A 20,114-nucleotide genomic window follows, 5' to 3' on the forward strand; every position below is an offset into this window, starting at 1 on the left:
CTTTATCAAGGAACTCCCGTTGGTTTCTTTTCTTATAGAGAAATAGGACATCAAAAAGGCTTGGGTCAAATGTCTTTGCGATGAATTTTACCATAAAAAATATGGAGAGAAGTCTTAATTTCTAGAAAAAGCAAGAGATTTAAATTGTGTTTTATTCTAGCAAAAGCAGTTGACATCTTCATATCAGATTAGAGAAGGATAAAAAGTCATGAATGACATTATTCCCCACTTATTAAGCAGTAAATAAAAAAATCCATTTTAAGGAATAGATATTTATAGGAATAGTCTTAATCATTTAATAGAGTAGTACATTAAATGCCTCATATCTTTGAAAGTCCCATGAATATGATACAATGGCGATGTAAATCTTAAGTGAAACCAAAGAATTGGATGAAAAAAGCTACAATCCAAAAGATTGATAGTTCCAGTAACCGCAAGAACGAAGAGGCGATAGTGGAAATGAAGGGTAGACGGCTAGAACAGGAGGAACAATTGTTCTCCACAAGAATGGAGAACAATTAAGGAAAAAGTCGAGCCATGTCAGCCGAATCTTTTGTGGGAGAACCTTTTGTGTTCTTCATTAATCAAGTATAAAAGAAAGAACAGAGTTTGAGGAATGGGATTTTATCTCAGAACATCTGTTGGCTTCTTTGCTCAGAGAGCAGTAGTACATGAATAGCCATGTATCAATTTGATTCCCCCCAATAATTTTATAAGACGGGTGGGGGGATCTGAAATTTTTGAAAAAATAAGAGATCTCTGTGAATGGGTTTTTGTGGAGTCGTCAGCGGGCATCAGCCACCACGACGACGGGGAGCGGGCCCTCAATGATGTCATAGCAGCGCTTGCAGAGAGTAGGGTGATCGGCAAATGAGCCAACTTTAGAGGAATAATTCCAGCATCTCTCGCATTTTGATCCAACTGCTCGGGAGACACCAACCCAAATCTTTGACCCATCTTCCCCGGCAAGCTCGCCCTCGAATGGGACTGCCGCAGAACCCGCCGGTGATGGCAAAATCTCCACCTGCAATGGAGGAAAAGTCAATTCCACGTCAGCACCGGTAAAGCGACTGGGTCAACAGGGTTGACTTCTGAGACCTGGGAGGTGATGAAGATGCGGGTCAACGCATCCGCGTCATTCTTTGCCTCACAAAGCTCTTGAAGCTTGGAAGACGTGGCCGGGTCGTCGGCGTGGAGGTGGACTAGCGCTTCCAAGCTCGATCCAATCAGTTTTCCAGCCCGTGCAGTCTCCAGAACTCGGTTGACCTCCGATCTCAGCTGTAATTCAAATTTCAAGAGATTTTCACATTATAGGCAAAAAATTCAAAAAATGGATTTTTTGAGCTAAAAGTGGGCTTGAAAACAAAGAAGATACGAGTTTTTTGATTCACCTCGAGGATTTTCCTCCAGAAATTTATATCTTGGGATGGAAGGGAGAGCCACTGATCATCTGGGTTCGGCCACTTGGATTGGAAAACGAATTTTGCAGCAGAGCCATCTGATAGGGAATACTCAAAGGGGAGATTCTGCCAGGCGTCTTCTGCCAGGTGGGGTAGAATTGGAGCGAGTATCCGCGTAAGCTTGAGAAGGTGGGCAGCAAGAACGGTCTGACAACTTCGCCGGGTAAATCCCTCAGTGCCCCTAGTTCGAAATGGACGTCAGAAATTTCAACAATATTACGTTTCGGTCTATTTTTTGGTTAAGTATTCTAGAAGTAAGGTTTGTCTGGCATTACCCCACATAGAGCCGATCTTTGGCAATGTCAAAGTAGAAGTTAGACAGATCAACGATTACAAATCGCTGCACGATCTAAGAAGGGAAAAAAGGTTAGCTTGTAAATATAATTATGACAAATCCTCTTAACTAAAGTTTCAAGATTGTATATTCTTAATCTTGAAATCAGACAACAATACCTGGAAAATCTTATAGAATTGATAAGTCTCGTAGCTCTCCTTGACACTATTTACAATGTTCTCAAGTTGATATAGGGCAAACTTATCAATTTTCGGAAGTTCTTCATACGAGACGGCATGCTCCGGCTACAAAAATAATTTCAAAAATCATTTACTCGAGAAATATCATTTAATTTGTTTCTTCAAAAATCTAAATAAAAAACCTTCCAATCATGTAGATTTGATAACAAATATCTGAGTGTTCCTCGCAATTTTCTATAAATGTCAGACATCTGGCGGAGGATCTGCTGTCCGATCAAGACATCTCCTGTGTAATCTACACTGGAAACCCAGAGGCGGAGAACATCAGCTCCATAACCGGGCTCGTCCTAGCACATGAAAAGAAGCAAACGTGCATGGGAATATGAAGTTAATCCCTGCTTTGACATATATAAGAAAGAAGAATAAAGGAAGCAAGACGGGTAGTGTTTGTGGACGATGATAAAAATTAAGATCACCCACAGATTGAATAAAGATGGTAATTCTATCATGTTGGCCGCCAGGTTGCAGACTATGACATCATCGTCTATCATTCCATTTTGATGATGCCAAAATGGAATGGAGTTTAACATAGGCAGAGTGGCGATAGGTGAGGGTGATACAAAGTAGTCCTCGTCGATATGACCCATTATCAGACGAGAGACTGATGCCCATTTTGTCATCATCCTCCTCAGGATGAATGACTGATGGGAGGATGACAAGTCATCATCACCCGTGCTGGCGGTAAGTAAAAGCCTAAAATTATTATGTGCAGGCTCACGTGATGACTAGTAAAGGTTGTAACGACCTCATGAAATTAAGAAGAATAAAAAGAGAAGGGGGAAGGTATTGGGATTTTATTAAATAGGGTTTGCCATCACGGATGACAAAGATGAGCGCCAGCTCATGAGTCACCATCATCTCTGTCATTTTTCCTAGTTGTGATGATGATCACAATGATGAGAAGAAACTGGCATTGTCTCTGGTCATCATCCCTTTGTTAACTTTGATGGGAGACAACGATAAAATCATCCCCATCATTGTCATTTGTTCGCAGACAAAATCGTCACTGTTACTCAAGGTGCGGATGCTGACGGCGGGTTTTGAATGAGGATGAAATTTTTTGTCATCATCTGCAAACACTATTTGCTAGCTCAAAGTGAGGACCCCCAAATCGACGGGTGACACTATCTCAAGAAAGATTGGAGCATTAACGACAGTCATGGATAATGAAAAGATATCTGATGTCAGGAAAGACGGAGCATATCTGAAGCACTGCTAGTTGTTTGTTGAGTTGTTTCGGTTCGAAAAGGCATCTCATAAATTTTATACCTTTTGACTTTTCCCTCCAGAGATAACATTTTCAGGATCAACAACATTTCCGACAGACTTGCTCATTTTCATGCCCTTCTCATCTAAGACGAACCCATGTGTTACCACAGATGAATACGGAGCTCTTCCTGTAACAAAAATATTGATCACATCTGTCATAAATTTGACAATAGCAGCAGAAACTACAAAAAATAAATCAAGAGACATAAGAACATGAACCAAAAGAAACGAAAATTAGGAATATTTGTTTTAAATTTTACCTCTTGTGGCAACACTGGTCAACAAGGAGCTCTGAAACCACCCCCGATGCTGATCGGTTCCTTCAAGATACAGATCTGCTGGAAAAGTTAAATCTTCTGTTTGTCCAAGAACAGCGGCCCATGATGATCCTAAAAATGTAAACAAGGTGAAAGCAAAGAGGAAAAGAAATTGTTAGCCAGCCGTCCTTATTTCATTAATTTATTGTTTTTATTTTTCTGTCCTTTCAATTTGTATGTAGTGGACCCACGTGAAAGGCTTAACGTGTAAGTTATTCTCTCACGTTATAGAATAAGTAACTAAGTAAGACGAATGCAGCTCACTTAATTGTAGCGGGTAGTATTCAAACCAGCTACAATGAGAAACCCAAAATCTCATTTTTTGATATGTATATCTAGCTTCACGAGAAAGACACAGGAGACACCGGAAGGAGAGCTGCTTATGAAGGGCAAATTGGGACAGAAATCCTAAAATTTTAAATCTCAATATTCCAAGAAATCAAGATAAATTTCAACATTATCGAGAAAAATGAACATGGGCAAAGCCCAAATCTGCCACATTCCCTAGCGAGTACTAGAACACAATTTTGGACTCTAAATTGCACACGTCCAGAATCACTGTCTGACTTAAACAGGCACCGAGGCAATGAAATTTTGTCCAAAACACCCCACTGCAATACTGAATGATCATTCTAACCTTGCTATCAGGTGCATTAAGCTAACCAGATTTTCATTATCTTGTGAATTGAATCCCACTCGGAATGACCAAATTATGCATCGCAGTGAAACTACCGTACTGGACAAATCAAAATCAGAGAAGGAAACCAAAACTACGAAAGGCAAGAAGGACGACAGATTTACGGGATAGTGATGTCATTCAAGTCATCAAATACAGTGATGATCAAAACGAATTCAATATTTTAGTGGTGGCTACATACCTGAATCAAACCAGACATCCATTGTATCAGTTCCTCTTTCATACTCTGATGCTAGATGCTTATATTTCTGGGGAAGAAGATCTTCTGTAGACATATACCACCATGCATCAGCCCCCTTCGTGGATATCACAGCTGAGGAAAAAAAGTACATCCGCATGAGAATAAAATGTCATTTTTCAAAGGTTATTTCTGTAAAAGTAGAAGGTGCAAAATGAACACGTGAATGTGAACTTGAATATCTTAGGCGCCAACTAGGAGATCTTCGTGTTTCAAGAAACATGAGAAAAAAGACGAGTATCTTTGTATGCTGAAATTAATGACCTCTTACATTTTACATGACTAATTGTCTCTTCGTTAAGAAGTGGTTCCCTTGATGTCACATGATAGAAAACTGGGATTGGGACACCCCAGGTCCTTTGCCGAGAAATGCACCAATCAGATCGGCTGGATGTCATTGCAGTGATTCTATTCTGTGCCTGTGTATGAGTATTAATGTCATAGACTGCCATCGTTGAGGCAAAAGAAATAATTAAGTTTTCAGAGGGTCACAGGATATAGCTTCAAGAAGCAGATCCCCAATTGAAAAAAGCTTCGATTGTATTGTTCAAAAAAAAAAAAAATCTTCAATTGTGGACTGCAGACATAGCACCAGGTTTCATAAAGTCAGTAGATCGCTGAAAACTTTATTTAACCCTATTGAGTTTATTCATGTTTCATTGAATCAAAAACAGAAAATGAAATAATTTTATAATCCTCTAACACAGTAAATTCCATAAATTCTATTTTTGTTCATGTAACAGACTCCAACCGATATCAGGATCTTCCTCATCAATTTGAAGATTGCATTGCTTCAATTTAAAATGAGGATTCAGGATATCATAAACTGGTCAATCAAACAAAGATACTACACCAAAAAGAAAAATCAAGTCTCAGATAGTTCAGACTTATTGAGGGACGAAAGATACCTGCTGAGGAATCCATGACACTTCATTAATGGCATCCAATGCCAGCTGACGGAAACCTTCCACTGAAGCAAACCATTGCTCAGTGGCTCTGAAGATTGTTGGCTTCTTAGTTCTCCAGTCATAGGGGTACTTGTGCCCTGAAGATGTCTCCATGTTTTTCGTTATTGGATAAAATTACTTACAAAAATAGAAATTCAAGAACATGGCCAACTTACTATACGATTCTTCCAGAACAAGAGAAAGCTTTTCATCCAAGAATTTAACCACGGCAACATTTCCATCGCTGAGGACATCCAGACCGTTAAACTCACCAGCCTCTTCAGTGAATTTTCCAAGATCGTCCACAGGTGAAATTATGGGCAAACTATATTTCAAACCAGTAATATAATCTTCTTGACCATGACCAGGGGCAGTATGAACAAGCCCAGTTCCCGATTCTGTTGTGATGTAGTCTCCTCCAATCACAACAGGGCATTCTCTCCCATCAATCGGATGAAGATATCTGAATTATTTACACGAAAAAACTTTGAACTTTTGAAAATAAACCCATTTTCAGGGCAACGATATGAGTAAACTAATTATTTTCTTCGTCCAGGCTCTAACCCGCATTTTTCAAGAGCTGATCCTGGGAAAGTTTTTTTGACCTCAAGCTTCACTCCCCATTTTGATTGAAGAGTCGGAACAAGTTCTAAAGCAACAACCACAAATAGTTTCCTGCTTTCATCTTTCAAAACATTTCCAACCTTGAGTTTGCTCTCTCGAGATGTTGATTCATTTTCACACGGTTGTACCTCCACTATCGCATATGTTAGCTGAGAATTCACCGCAACAGCTGAAGCATAAAACGAAAATAGTTAAAGCACAAAAGCATGACACTATATAGAATAGTATGCTTTCAATAAAAATATTGCATATGATTCACATGAGTTTGTTTTCAATAGCATTATGTTGTTCAGACTGTCAACAAAATAAAACGACAAAGAGGGAGCTAAATTAAAAATAATAATACGCTGAAGTAAGGCTTAGAATCTCGATTTAAGTCATGAATCAAAACAACTGAAATATTTCCATGATAATAGATAACATTTATTTAGATAAACAAGCTAAAAAATTGAATAGCCTTCAGAATGGACACTAAAGGTCATGAGGGAAGAATATTACTGCAATAAAACTCAATAGACATTTACATGATCCATTTTGTTGATCTCAAATCCTTCAAATGCCTTTTCATGAAAGATAATTAATTGAAAGTCGCATGATCGTTCTCAACAATTTTCTTCAACATTGCCAAAAAATAATGTGAATTCAATGAGTTTTTCAAAGAATACAAATCTGATTTTACCCGCATTTGCAGGGATTGTCCAAGGAGTTGTAGTCCATATTCCGAGAAATAAATTGGGAAAAAATTCAGTCAACAGTGGTGACGAATCAGGTGGTGATTGGACCATCTTTAGAATGGCATATATGCTTCTTGATGTGTGTCCTTCAGGATACTGCAGATATAATTACATGGTAATCGAATGAGTGAAATCCAGCGGCAGAAAACTAAAAATATTGGAATGAAAAATTCCACCAAATTTCATAATCAACTGATCTTTGAACCACCAAAGGGTAATGCAACGCAATATTATACAGCTAGCTCAAATTTGACTTATAGCTACTCCATTGGGCAGAACTGTTTAAGAATGAACTTGAACAAATTGACAGTATTTTAAAAAAAAAATAAACTCCATCTCATATTTAGCACTAATTTTTTTCCAACAAAACGTCCAGCACGAAAAGTCTTCAAGCGTTGTATTTTAATAAACATTAGTATTTTTCCGAGGGGCAAAATCAATTAATCTTTGACGTTTAAGTATCTAGAGAAATTATACATTATCATCACTAGTTACCTATATTTTCTTCAAAATTAATAAGTTATTCCAAATATTTCGAAAAATATTGCTGGTTTAGTTTACGTTGTCCTAGACATTCAAACTTCTTGAGAGGAACAGAAGAAAAGATAAATTATCTATTTCCAAAGACGTGTTACCTCCAACTCAGCTTCAGCAAGTGCTGTCCGAGATGATGGACTCCAATGTACAGGTTTTCTACCCCTGTAGATATATCCTTGCAAAGCCATCTGGCCAAACACTTCTATCTAGCAAAAGAATAACCAGAGAACAAGGTCAATATTTTGTTTTCAACATTTCTTTAATATGGGTCGGGCAGTTACATCCAAAACCCCATTAGAAACAGGGTAAAGTGCTCATTAGTGAATAATTTAGTCTTAATTTGCATTCTAAATAGCAAAGAAAGTTAGAAAAACCATTGAGTAAAGATAACGTGAATTCCATGAGAAAGTAATTCTTTTTGCCTCTAAGGCAACATGTAAGAGAAGATTAAAATTAAACAACCTGGGCAGCTTCATACTCTGGAGCAAGTGTTAAATATGGCTTATCCCATTCAGCCCACACTCCATACCGCTGAAATTATGAGAAAAGGTTCTTTAGATTTGTTAGACGGCAGAGGCAACAATAGAAATTTTGAGGATGATATAACAAAATAGAACCTTAAAAGAAGATTTTGAGTTACCTTAAATGATTTCATCTGGGAAACAACAGTGTCCCTGGCAAATTTAGCTGCTTTCTTCCTCAGCTTTATGGGGGTCAGCTCTTTTCTCGCATCTTCATCCATTGATTGCAAAACTATAACATAAAATAATAAAATAACTTAATCAACAAAAGGACAATTTGGGCAAAAAATGGAAGCCAGTTGGCCTGACAATAAATAAAATAGCTTATGTTGGAATAGATGAGAAAGATTTATCTTTTACATAATACTCTATTTTCTAAAATAAATACTGAGCTTCAGTTTGGTAACGATCCCAGCCAGGGATCGTACAGTGAAGGAAGGGAAGGGAGCTGGCCCAGGCGGAATGAGCGACACCGTTGGAGCAAGTGCAATGGACGAACAGTGGAGTAGACGTCGTCGGAGGGTTGATGACTCGACAGAGTGGACGTTGTGGAGTATGAAGTAATAACCAAAGTGGAAACTCTACTCGTAATTCAAATCCTACCCTCCAACGAGGAGGGCAACATAGTTTAAGGGAAAAGCAAGATGGAATTGGAAAGACGATAATGCCCCAGTGGGCTTACCAGAGGGAGTAGATCATAATACAGTTCGACAAGGTAGGCCAATAAATTCTCAAAATGGACTCCAAAATCAATTCGCAGGAGTCATTTCAGTTCCCAGAACGCATTTATAATGCCCACAGTTAAAGACCAAGGATCACCGTAAGACTTACATCTGCATTCATTACAGGGTAATATAGGCTTATCAATCTACATATTAAAGTAAACTTCTAATTTATGTCGTCCAATAAGATATCGAGAATAATTACCACGAATAACAGAGATAATTTGAAACAGATCAATGGACAAGGTTTCAACAGAGTAACTGGACATAATATTATGACAAAACACAAACCTTTAAGTTCAATCGGCAAACCATGGCAGTCCCATCCAGGGACAAAGCGAACTTTATAGTCCTGAAGAAGCTGTAATGTATGACAATTTCTAGATGTTAACCGAAAAAGACATTTGGAATAATATTAAGAAAATAAATAAGGAAAAAATAGATAAATCACATACAATTTCACACAGTAAAGAAGCCATAAAACCCTACTTAAAATAAATATCTTTATTCCCTGGATAAGTTATTCAATCAGCCTTATTTTTCCAATCTTTATATCAAACGTTTCTTTTTCCCCCTTGAACTTCTTAAAGATCAATCAATCTTGAGTGTCAATATCTATCTTTCTCTCTTCTTGTTATGTTTCTCCCAAACATTTTCTCTGCGTGATCCCGAAAATCTTCTTTACGCTATCTTTTTTTTAGTATCAGATCTTTAGGGCTCAGGAGCAGTTGTCTTAATCCAAAGCCTTCTTCCGGTTTCCATGGGTGCAGCTATCCTGATGTCTGCCATCATCCCAAACTATCCTGCAACATTGTAATGTTACTCTTAATATCCAGAAAACGAACTCAATAACTGAACTCCATTATTATGATTCTCCACCGAGATTTGCTAAACTCCTCTGCTTCCCTTGAACTCCTTGGATCCCGTTCTCTCACCAACATTAGCCGCCCGCAGAGCCCATCATTTTTCCGCCTCTTCCATTAATATCCAAACATTGTTGTCATAACACATTGTCCCTGTCATCAGCTGTAGTCATTTTTTCAGAAAAAAATCAGCTAAAGTCATCCGTCAAGTTACCTCTGCAGTCTTCTGCATTGGTTATTGTCTCTGTCCTAACCCTGTGAAGGTCCAAGTCTTTCATTGATTCAACTCCCACCCCGTCTCTGGGGTATTTTGGGCACTTTGCAGTGTACGCATTTGCATTCTTTAAATTGGTTTAGCTCTCCCCACAGGAGGCCAGGAGATAAATTGCAATAGAAGTTTTCCTCGTGATCTCCCTATTCTCTATCCCTCCACCTCAACTCACCTTGATTGTCTACCCCTTCAAATGATCTTCAGCCAGATCCCCTTGATATCGATGGATAAAACCTCCGATCGGTCCCCCTATCTGTTTCCTACTGTACGATGATACGACCCCGACGTATCTAGGCTTTTCATCATTTAGCCCAGTAGGGGCATTTAGGTCATTTGGACCTCTTTGTAATTCCCTTAAATAGAACAGCCCTCCCTTGAGGAGGGCAGGCAGCGAAGAAGTATCAAAGAAGTGTCTGGCTTCCTCCGGCGATGTCCATTCCGTCGGACCCCTCTCGTAGGCGACGTCCACTCCGCCTGCCCCCACCTGCCGTAGTCCATCCCAGCACGCTTCTTCCTCTCTTCCCGTCTTCTCCCGGATACGAACCAATAAGGTTCGTAACATACGAGATCATAAGTTTATATCAGTCAGCATGCCTGACCATTTGTGTCCTGGCACATGCAAGCCATCCACAATCTCATATACAAAATCATCCATTATTTTTGCCATTCAAGTTCGTCCATCTGCCCAACTGCACATCTCTGACCCTGCACTCTCATGAAGATGACAGAGGAACTCTGTGGCACGAAGAATGATTATTGTAGCTTGGTTCCCAAGGCTAGAGACTTGCTACGACCTTTAGGGGTATCCTCATTGCGCTCATCCAGCTGCCAGTTGTACCCAGCTTCTCTCATATCAAGCCTTTAGAATCTGAATCTTGTCTAATGGTAAAACACATATGGTCCATTTTTGCCACCCGATAGTATCATCAAGCTGTCTCTTTTTTTTATATCGAATTTCAGATGTGTGGGAACTGAGTCATACAGTTTCCAAATGTCTCACTTCACAGTTTTTTATGTTTATTACCATGTTACATAAGTTTATTTAATGAAGGATTGTTCTGAGATGTTCCCTACCGTCTGGTCTTTCTGTGCAGATATTCAGACAAAGTTTTGCAAAACTCCATGCGGTAAATGCACTGGCAATGTGAAACGAATATTTTTGGTCAATGATGAATGTATCCATCCCGAATGGGCATCATTCACGGATCATCGATTTTTCATACCCCTCAACAGAAAATTCGCTGAAAGGAAACAAAATCACCTCAAAGAAACAGTACTTTAATCCATGTATCTATATCTGTTAGTGAGAGACTAGCTACTATGGGCTAATGGGCCCTATTCTATAAGCCCATTAGCCCATCTATCCTTCCCTCTCTTAGGGTATACATACCCACCTATGTACTCAGTTATGTGTATGTCATTATCTTCCTCTTCCCTTCCACAACATGGTATCAGAGCTCCAGAGCTCCTAACCTAGGGTTTGACATCGCCCGCACATCGCCGCTGCCGCTCTTGCAGCAGCAGCCGCCGCCGCCGCGCAGCAGCAGCAACATCGCCGCCACGCGCGCGCAGCTCCAGCCGCAGCGCCACGCCCGCAACCGCCAGCCGCCGCGCGCGCGCGCCGCAGCTCCAGCGCCGCGCCGCGCGCAGCCGCTAACGCCGCCGCCGCGCGCCGCCAGCCGCCGCGCGCCGCGCAGCCCTAGCCGCAGCGCGCCCGCCGCAGCCGCCGCCGCGCGCGCGCGCAGCCCTAAGCCGCAGCGCGCCTGCGCGCCGCAGCCGCCCGCCGCCAGCGCGCGCGCAGCTCCAGCCGCAGCGCCGCACGCCGCAACCGCCAGCCGCCGCGCACGCGCGCAGCTCCAGCCGCAGCGCGCCCGCGCGCGCAGCGCCGCTAGCCGCAGCGCGCCTACGCCGCAGCCGCCAGCCGCAGCCAACCGCCGCCGCACGCCGCCACCGAAACCAACATGCCGTTCACTGAGACTGACTTCGCCGAGAGGCCCTTGTCCTACAAGGTGGCCCATCCGCTCCCATCGGTCCCGGAGGTGACACTCCTACGGGGCCCGAATCTCCTTCAGTGGATGCGCTTTGTCGAAACCGCCCTGAAGGCACGTCAGCTCTTCAAGCACTGCACTGAAGAGCCCCTTACAGTCGACCACCCACACCATGCGGCGTGGGACGTTGAGGAACAGTTCGTCCTCGGCTGGCTGTATGCGTACACCCTGGCTCCCGACTTCCGCGACCGGTTTCCGCATCAGAAAACGGTCAAAGGATTCTGGGATCAGGCGCGCTCCTTCTGTGGCCGGGACAACGACTGGTGGCGCCTTTATGCTCTTGCATGTCAGGCCAGCAATCTCCGTCAGGGGACGCTGACCATCTCTGAATATGCACTTGCCCACAAGAAGATGTGGGATGAGGTGGACTATTATCTTCCACCCGACGACCCGACATCGAAGACGTACCAGAATGTGCTCCTCCTGCGGATCATGGGCTTCCTCAGCGGCCTGAACCGCGAGTATGATGACATCCGTCGTCGTGCTTTGCACCGCAAAGAAGGCCCACCTGCTCTTGAGGAATTGGTGAAGGAGCTCCAAGAGGAGGAAAGTCACTTTCTCCTCCATGGGACTCCCTCCTCCGGTCCTCCGGGCGAGTCGACCGCACTGCTTTCTGCCCCCACCGCGTCTGCACTTTCTTCCGGCGGCAAGCCCCCGGCGATCCTCCCTACGCCCACATCCGCAGCTCCACCAGCTGGGACGGCGGTTTGCTCATACTGCGGCAAACCGGGCCACGGGAAGAACAAGTGCAAGAAGCGCCTGAATGATTGGAGAAAGAAGAGAGAGGCCGCCGACGGCAAGGCCATGGTGGCCCAGTCTGACTCATCCTCCGCCAGCGCCTCCTCAGTGACCATGGATCAGCTCCAGGCAGATTTGGCCCGACTTCGTGACCAGATGGCAGCCCTGCAGAATCCATCCACGGCTTACTTCGGTGGTTTTGGTGCGTCTTCCACCCCTTCCCCTTCCGATGAATGGTACTGTGGTCATACCGCTTTTCACTCTCCTGCCGTCTCCGATACTACTTGGGTCCTTGACTCGGGGGCCACCGAACATATGACCCCGAGTAATGCCCGGTTTGTGTCCTACGAGCGGCATCAGGGTGGCCGTACTGTTCTCACGGCAGGGGGTGGACGTCTTCGTGTGGCTGGCATCGGGGCAGTCTATGTGGACGGTCTTGGTGTGGTCCACAACGTCCTGCATGTTCCCGACCTGCGGGCAGTTCTTATGTCTCCACAGCGTTTAGTTGATGCCGTCTCCTGTTCATTCCACCTCAGGCCTGACGGTATGTTTCTGTCTGACAAGGTGGGCCGGACTACACCGATTAGGCGGGAGAATGGACTGCTGCTGCTGGATGACTGAGGCCGCTCCCAGTGCTTCATGATGCACCGGACTCTACCCTCTGCGGCTGAGCAGTGTCGGGGTCGTCTTCTGATGGAGCATCAGCGCCTTGGACACCCCCCTTTCTCTACTTTATAGCGTTTGTTTCCGTCGTTATGTTTGGGCGTGGACCTCAAGACTGTGATTTGTGAAGCTTGTCAGTTGGCCAAGCATCGTAGATCCTCTTTTGCTTCCTCTCCGTCTCACACTACGACCCCGCTATTCCGCGTCCACAGTGATGTATGGGGGCCGGCCCCACAGCCCAGTCTGAAGGGGCACCGCTACTTCCTACTCTTTGTGGACGAAGCTACCCGCTATACGTGGGTTTACCTTCTGACTGCGAAGTCGGAGGTTGCGCAGAATGTTCGACATTTTTGCACCATGCTCTAGACGCAGTTGGGTCGCGGCATCCAGCGTTTTAGGTCCGACAATGCTCGGGACTTCTTCAACGCTGACCTCGACTCTTTCTTTGCCGACCGGGGCATTCTCCACGAGTCCTCCTGTGTGGCCACCCCCGAGCAGAATGGCATGGCTGAGCGGCGGATCGGCTATGTTACCTCGACAGCGCGCACGTTGCTGTTGGACTCGAAGGCGCCTAGGCGTTTTTGGGGCGATGCGGTTTTGACGAGTACTCATCTCGTTAACCGTATCCCCACCCCGCTCCTGGAGTTCTCCAGCCCCTTGGACCGGATGACTGCGGCCTTCCCGGACGCTTCCCTGAGGACGGGGCTCTTGCCTCGTATCTTCGGCTGCACGGCCTACGTCCATGACTCTTCTCCGACACGCACAAAGCTTGATGCTCGCGCCCTCAGGTGCGTGTTCGTGGGTTACTCTTCCCTCCAAAAAGGGTATCGGTGTTACCATCCGCCCTCTCGGCGTTTCTTCATCTCGGCAAACGTCACCTTTGCCGAGCATGAACCCTACTTTGGGGACTGTTCTACCTCATCACGCCTTCCGCTGGATGAGGCTCCTTCGGCCCCCCCCTTGGGGCCCCGTCTGATCGTGGAGTCTACCACCACCACACCACCCTCCTCCCTCCATGATCTCTCTCCCCTTGCCTCCTCTTCCTCAGTTCCCCCTGCGGGGTCCTTGGACGTGTCCTCCACTTCGTCTTCGTTTCCTGCCCCTCCCCCCTTGGCAACTCCTCCTCTCCCATTGGTCTCCGGTTCACCATCCTCGTCCCCTCCCGGTGAGTCGCCCTTGTCACCTGTTCGTGACCAGCCCTCGTCTCCATCCAACTCATCTTCCCCTCCTACCGCCGACATACCCTCCTCATCCAGTGTGTTGTCTCCTGCTCCTCCCGGGGAGTTCCCCCTTGCTTCCGCTCCTCCCTCTGTCGATGGTGACGATCAGTTGGGATGGCCTATTGCTCTACGGAAAGGGGTCCGTCAGTGCACTAAGGCCTCCCTATACCCTCTCTCTCATTTTATCTCCTTTGACCGGTTGAGTTCTCCCTACCGGTTATTTCTTTCCCGCATCGAGTCCGATCCCGTTCCTCGTCGCTTAGCCGATGCTCTCGCCTCTCCTTCTTGGAAAGCGGCGATGGATGAGGAGATGCAGTCTCTCCTCAAGAACCACACGTGGGACGTCGTTCCACTTCCCCCTGGCAAGAGGGCTGTGGACTGCAAGTGGATTCCCGCCAAGAAGCATCATGCGGACGGGACTCTCGAACGCCTCAAGTCTCGGCTTGTGGCTCGGGGGTTCACTCAGTCCTATGGCGTAGACTACTTCGAGACGTTCTCACCAGTGGCGAAGATGGAGACTGTCCGTCTTCTTTTGGCGCTTGCGGCCCATTTCCACTAGACCATCCGCCAGTTCGACGTCAAGAATGCCTTCTTGCATGGCGATCTGACGGAAGAGGTGTACATGCAGCAGCCGCCGGGCTATTCTCTCGGCCCCCCCGGTCACGTGTGCCGCCTGCGGAAGTCTCTCTATGGACTCAAGCAGTCTCCGCGCATGTGGTTTGGGCGGTTCTCCTCCGTTCTGAAGACCGAAGGGTACACTCAGAGTAATGGAGATGCCTCCCTCTTCTTCCGTCACAGCCCGACCGGGATCTCCATTCTTGCCGTGTACGTCGACGACATCCTCATCACGGGGTCTGATGCTGCTGAAGCTGTCCGCCTGAGCGCCGCCTTGGCTAAGGAGTTTGAGATCAAGGCCCTCGGCCTTCTTCGCTACTTCCTTGGTCTCGAGGTGGCCTACTCTCCTCGTGGGATCTTCGTCTCACAGCAGAAATACACCGTCGACTTACTAGCACTGACTGGGATGACCGACAGCGCCGGTGAGCACTCCCATTGATCCCAACGTCAAGTTGGGCAAAGGGGAGGATTCACCACTGACGAATTCCCACCGGTATCAGCAACTGGTGGGGAAACTCCTCTACTTGACGCACACTCGGCCTGACATCGCCTTCGCCGCCAACTTGCTCAGTCAGTTTATGCATTCTCCCCGAGAGGTTCACCGTCAGGCCGCCCACCGGGTTCTTGCGTACCTGAAGGGCTGCCCCGGCAAGGGCCTGCTCTTCCCTCGCAGTACTGACCGAACCGTCAAAGTATACACTGATGCTGACTTCGCCGGTTCCGTTGTGGATCATCGGTCTACCACGGGCTACTGCACGTTTGTTTTTGGCAGTCTTGTCAGCTGGAAAAGCAGCAAGCAGGACAAAGTGTCCCGTTCTAGTGCCGAAGCCGAGTACCGCGCACTCGCCGATGGGGCCTCCGAGGGCCAGTGGATCTATGGCATCCTTCACGATCTCCGCGTGGAGTACGCCGGCCCGATTCACTTCAACTGCGACAACAAATCGACGATCGCGTTGGCCAAGAACCCTGGACAACAGGGACGTATCAAGCACATGGAGCGCAACCGCTACTTCTTCAAGGAGCGAGTCGACGAAGGGATCTTTGACCTTCATTTTGTTGCCTCCGCCGACCAGGCAGCGGACGTCCTCACTAAGGGCCTCTCCCGCCCACTTCTTCAACGTGCCGTCTCCAAGCTCGGCATGGAAGATATCCATACTTCGCTTGTGGGGGGGTGTTAGTGAGAGACTAGCTACTATGGGCTAATGGGCCCTATTCTATAAGCCCATTAGCCCATCTATCCTTCTCTCTCTTAGGGTATACATACCCACCTATGTACTCAGTTATGTGTATGTCATTATCTTCCTCTTCCCTTCCACAACAATATCCATTAGAATTCTGGGGTGATGCTTCTCTCACCGCTGTCATTCACCAATTATATGCTATCTTCTGTTTTTGGCAATCCAAATCCTCAAGTTTCATTGCACCAAGGATGCAGCATGTTCCCCTTACCTCCTCTTATGTTTGGCTGCATCTGTTTTGTTCATTACCTTGGCATCCGTCCTGATATAGTAATTACCCAAATCTATTAAATGTCTCCTCACATACTCTTCTGATGTAGTCACAAGGGCCTCTACTCTTTTCTTGCCGAAGTCCATTCTTGCATCTCCTCTCCCCCTGCCGACAATCATTCAGGTCATCTTCTCTCTCCCTTCCAGTTCTCTCCCCACTAGGAAATCACAGGTCCTGTTGACTCCTGACAGAGCCCAAGTCCAAATTGAATGTGGAAGCTGGCGAATAAGATAAGGAGACACAATTTTAGATCCATCAACTGGTGGCCCGGCATTACCGTTTGACTCTCACTTGCCTGAACATCATGTTCTTCCTTCATAATTGTGTCCACGTCTCACATGGCTTTATTCAAGATCATAATTTCATAACTAAGGCATCATCCCTTGAGTAGCCTTCTGTATACTCTATCGACTGACTTGGAGGTTCATGGCTATTCTGATATGGACTGGGCAGGTTCTCACTTGGACTGTCAATCTACTCTTAGATATTGCGTTCCTCTGTAGCCGGAAATTTATCTTCTGAAAGATTAAGAAGCAATCTATTATTGTGGCCAGATGAGCCAAATATGTCCGTTCAGGAGTCTTTTCCAGGAACTTGTTTATTCTCCGCTATTACCAATGTTTCATAGCGGTGATACCTCTGCAGCCATTTACATTTCTAATTATCCAGTGTTTGACGAGTATACGAAACATAGAGATGCAGATTGCGCATTCATTTGTGAAATGTCCAACCTTATCGTGTTGCTCTTTCAACGGTCTTGTCAATGGAACAACTTATACGTTGTAGCTCTCACTTCTATTCATCGAATATTTTTTCAGCATGCAGGGAACAATCTTGTATAGCATGGCGTAGGTTTCGCTATGGAACATAAACTTAAGAAAATTTAGCTAATTTGAGGCTTCAGTTATGATGCCCACGATGTTGAGTAACTACTGAAAGAAACTAAACTAAAAGTGAAACAGTGCAGAAAACAGCAAAAGTTATTATCTGGGCAGAAAGGATACTACACGAGGATACTTCAATGTTCAAAGCTCATCCCCTCAATCCAGCAATTTAGTCCGAAATCGCTTAAACCCCGCCAAGACAGAGAAACATTAGAAAGGAGAAACGAACCTTATAGCGGTTGATGATGTCCTTCAAAATCTTATTCAAGGCATGTCCCATGTGCAAGCTTCCATTGGCATACGGCGGCCCATCATGAAGAATGAACGTTCCCTGCCAACAAATCCCCAATTCAATACCACACAACAATAGAACACAAGGAAAAACGCGCGTAGAAGAAAAGCCCACCGCGCCATTCTTCTCCGCCACTCTCTTCATAACCTGATTTTCCTCCCACAACTTCTGAATCTCGGGCTCCCGAACAGCCGAGTTGGCCCTCATGCTGAACCCCGTCTTGGGCAGATTCAGAGTGTGCTTATACTTGCCTTCATTCTGCTTCTCGCCTGAATCGATCAACCAAAAAACAAAAAAAAAAAACAGCTCAATCACAAAAAAATGAAAAAAAAACCCCAAATTCCAGATGTTCATACCTTCAGCTTCCTTCTTGGCAGCCATGACGGGGCCTCTGGCTCTCCGCTTTGAAGAACCAGGGAAGAAATCTCCATCTCTGAAGCTACTCGACAATTGCCGAATGGAGGTGACGACAACGGCGGCATTACTCCGAGACCAGACCTGCGACGATAAACCAAAGTTATTCAAACGATTGATCAAGGTAAGAGACGAGCGAGAGGAGATCGAGAACAGTACGAGGCAGCTTGAAGAAGCTCTGAACGCCGGGCGAGAAGATAATCTGAAGAGCGGAGGGGCTTCCATGCATTGCAGTAGTGGCGGAGAGGAGAGCGAATGGGCTCAGCGTAGAAGGTAATGGAGGAAGAGATGGATAATGGCTGTGTAAAGGACGGATAAGAAGCCACTGGGACGGATAGATTCGTCATCCTCTTCATCCTTTTCCGTCATCCTCCTCTTCTTATTTTCACCATGTTGAATAGAAATAACTGGAACGGCAGCCGTCACGTCACACGTCACGGGGACGGCAACATGACGGATGATGTGACGGTGACGGTGATGAAATAAGGGGTCGTGACGGTGACATGACGGTGACGGGGGGCCTCAGACGAGTGATGTGACGGGACGGCCGTCACGGATGATGGCCATGATGGATTTTTAAAAATGATCAAAAAAGCTTTAAAATTGTTAGATTTAGGCTTTTCCACAATCGAGATTTTGCCACGTGGTGTCGCTAACTAGATTTCTTGACATTTTGCAGAAAAGTCCCTGCATTAATTCATGCGCGCAAGAGGATGCCGTCCAAAGATAATTGGAGATATGTCCCTAGTATTCTCTCTACTCTGCATGGTTGTTTATCCCGCCACATGTGGTGATGACGCCGTCCGGTGATGGGGACGTGACGGCGACGCCACAAACCATGACAATGACACGGATTTTTTTTAAATCCTTGGATGTGTGACGGGACGGTGACGTGATGAAAGTTTCGTCACGTCACCGTCCGTCACAGATCGTCATCTGTCCCGTCACGTCCCAGACACGCCGTTCCCTACCTGCAGTCTCAGGATTTTTATGCATGGAATTTTTAAATAAAAAAAAGCACTGAGACGGATAGAATCATCATCCTCTCCATCCTTTTACGTCATCCTTCTCTTCTTATTTTCACCATGTTGAATAGAAAATAAAAAGAAGAAATTGAAGAATCAACACCTGCAGGCTCAGGATTGTCTTGCATGGAGTTTTAAAATAAAAAAAGCACTAGGACAGATAGATTCGTCATCCTCTCCATCCTTTTCCATCATCCTTCTCTTCTTATTTTCACCATGTCGAATAGAAAATAAAAAAAAAGAAATTGAAGAATCAACACCTGCAGTCTCAGGATTTTTATGCATGGAGTTTTTAAATTACTTGTTAGTCTAGAATACTTAATTATTGGCGGTTTTTCTAAATGTATGAATTAGACATCAGATATTGGATATCATTTAAATTTATACTTTAATGATTTTAACGTAATAAAATATTAATGTCAATTTGTTTGAATTGTCTTCGAGATCGAGTATCCTGATCCTGTAAACGTTCATTAGGCTGAATTGATCATTGTGATTGATGGAATCATCTTATTGGTCATCCAATGGCTCTCTTGAGCAGATTTGTTGATTCCATTTGGTCTTAATAAGCTTGAGTTAACCAATTGAATCAACTCAACTGGCCATTGATCAAGGTCATTAAATATACCTATTTCTGGTGCTCCTATCTTGATCTTCCCAATTCGATCAAATGTTGAAACTCTATTGACCCCTTGACCCAATTACAGTTGTGCATCATGCCCAACCCTAATTATCTATATTTGAGATGCTCATTGTTTCATGGGATCAGCTTTTCTTGAAAATTAATAAGTCTTATCTCAATAGAAACTTAATTTTTTAAGGTCAATGATTGCCTATGATGGAGAGAAATGGGATATTTAGAGGTATGTTTATATACTTGTATGTTTATATATGTTTAAATAGATCGATCTATATGAGTATGAATATAATAGTATTTAGTGAGGGGGGTAGAAGATATGGAAAGGGTAAAAC

The 20,114-nt window shown here is 44.9% G+C and overlaps 1 protein-coding gene across 1 annotated transcript; it reads right to left on the reverse strand.

Annotated features, from left to right (window-relative positions):
* Nucleotides 1-538: 538 nt before the first annotated feature.
* OVA2 (tRNA synthetase class I (I, L, M and V) family protein) lies at nucleotides 539-18,426 on the reverse strand. The gene is made up of 22 exons (XM_078588126.1): nucleotides 18,277-18,426; nucleotides 18,060-18,201; nucleotides 17,818-17,972; nucleotides 17,641-17,742; nucleotides 8,892-8,961; nucleotides 7,998-8,110; nucleotides 7,820-7,888; nucleotides 7,456-7,563; nucleotides 6,766-6,916; nucleotides 6,027-6,255; nucleotides 5,639-5,925; nucleotides 5,424-5,560; nucleotides 4,787-4,934; nucleotides 4,459-4,590; nucleotides 3,524-3,652; nucleotides 3,264-3,391; nucleotides 2,117-2,281; nucleotides 1,914-2,039; nucleotides 1,736-1,809; nucleotides 1,392-1,641; nucleotides 1,099-1,278; nucleotides 539-1,024 (listed from the first exon to the last, which is right to left on the reverse strand). Exons 1-22 carry the CDS (start codon nucleotides 18,340-18,342, stop codon nucleotides 785-787), a joined length of 3,201 nt encoding a protein of 1,066 aa, XP_078444252.1. The 5' UTR covers nucleotides 18,343-18,426; the 3' UTR covers nucleotides 539-784.
* Nucleotides 18,427-20,114: the final 1,688 nt, after the last annotated feature.

Source organism: Wolffia australiana, chromosome 16 (assembly GCF_029677425.1).
Source record: "Wolffia australiana isolate 7733 chromosome 16, ASM2967742v1".
Taxonomy (NCBI): Eukaryota; Viridiplantae; Streptophyta; class Magnoliopsida; order Alismatales; family Araceae; genus Wolffia; species Wolffia australiana.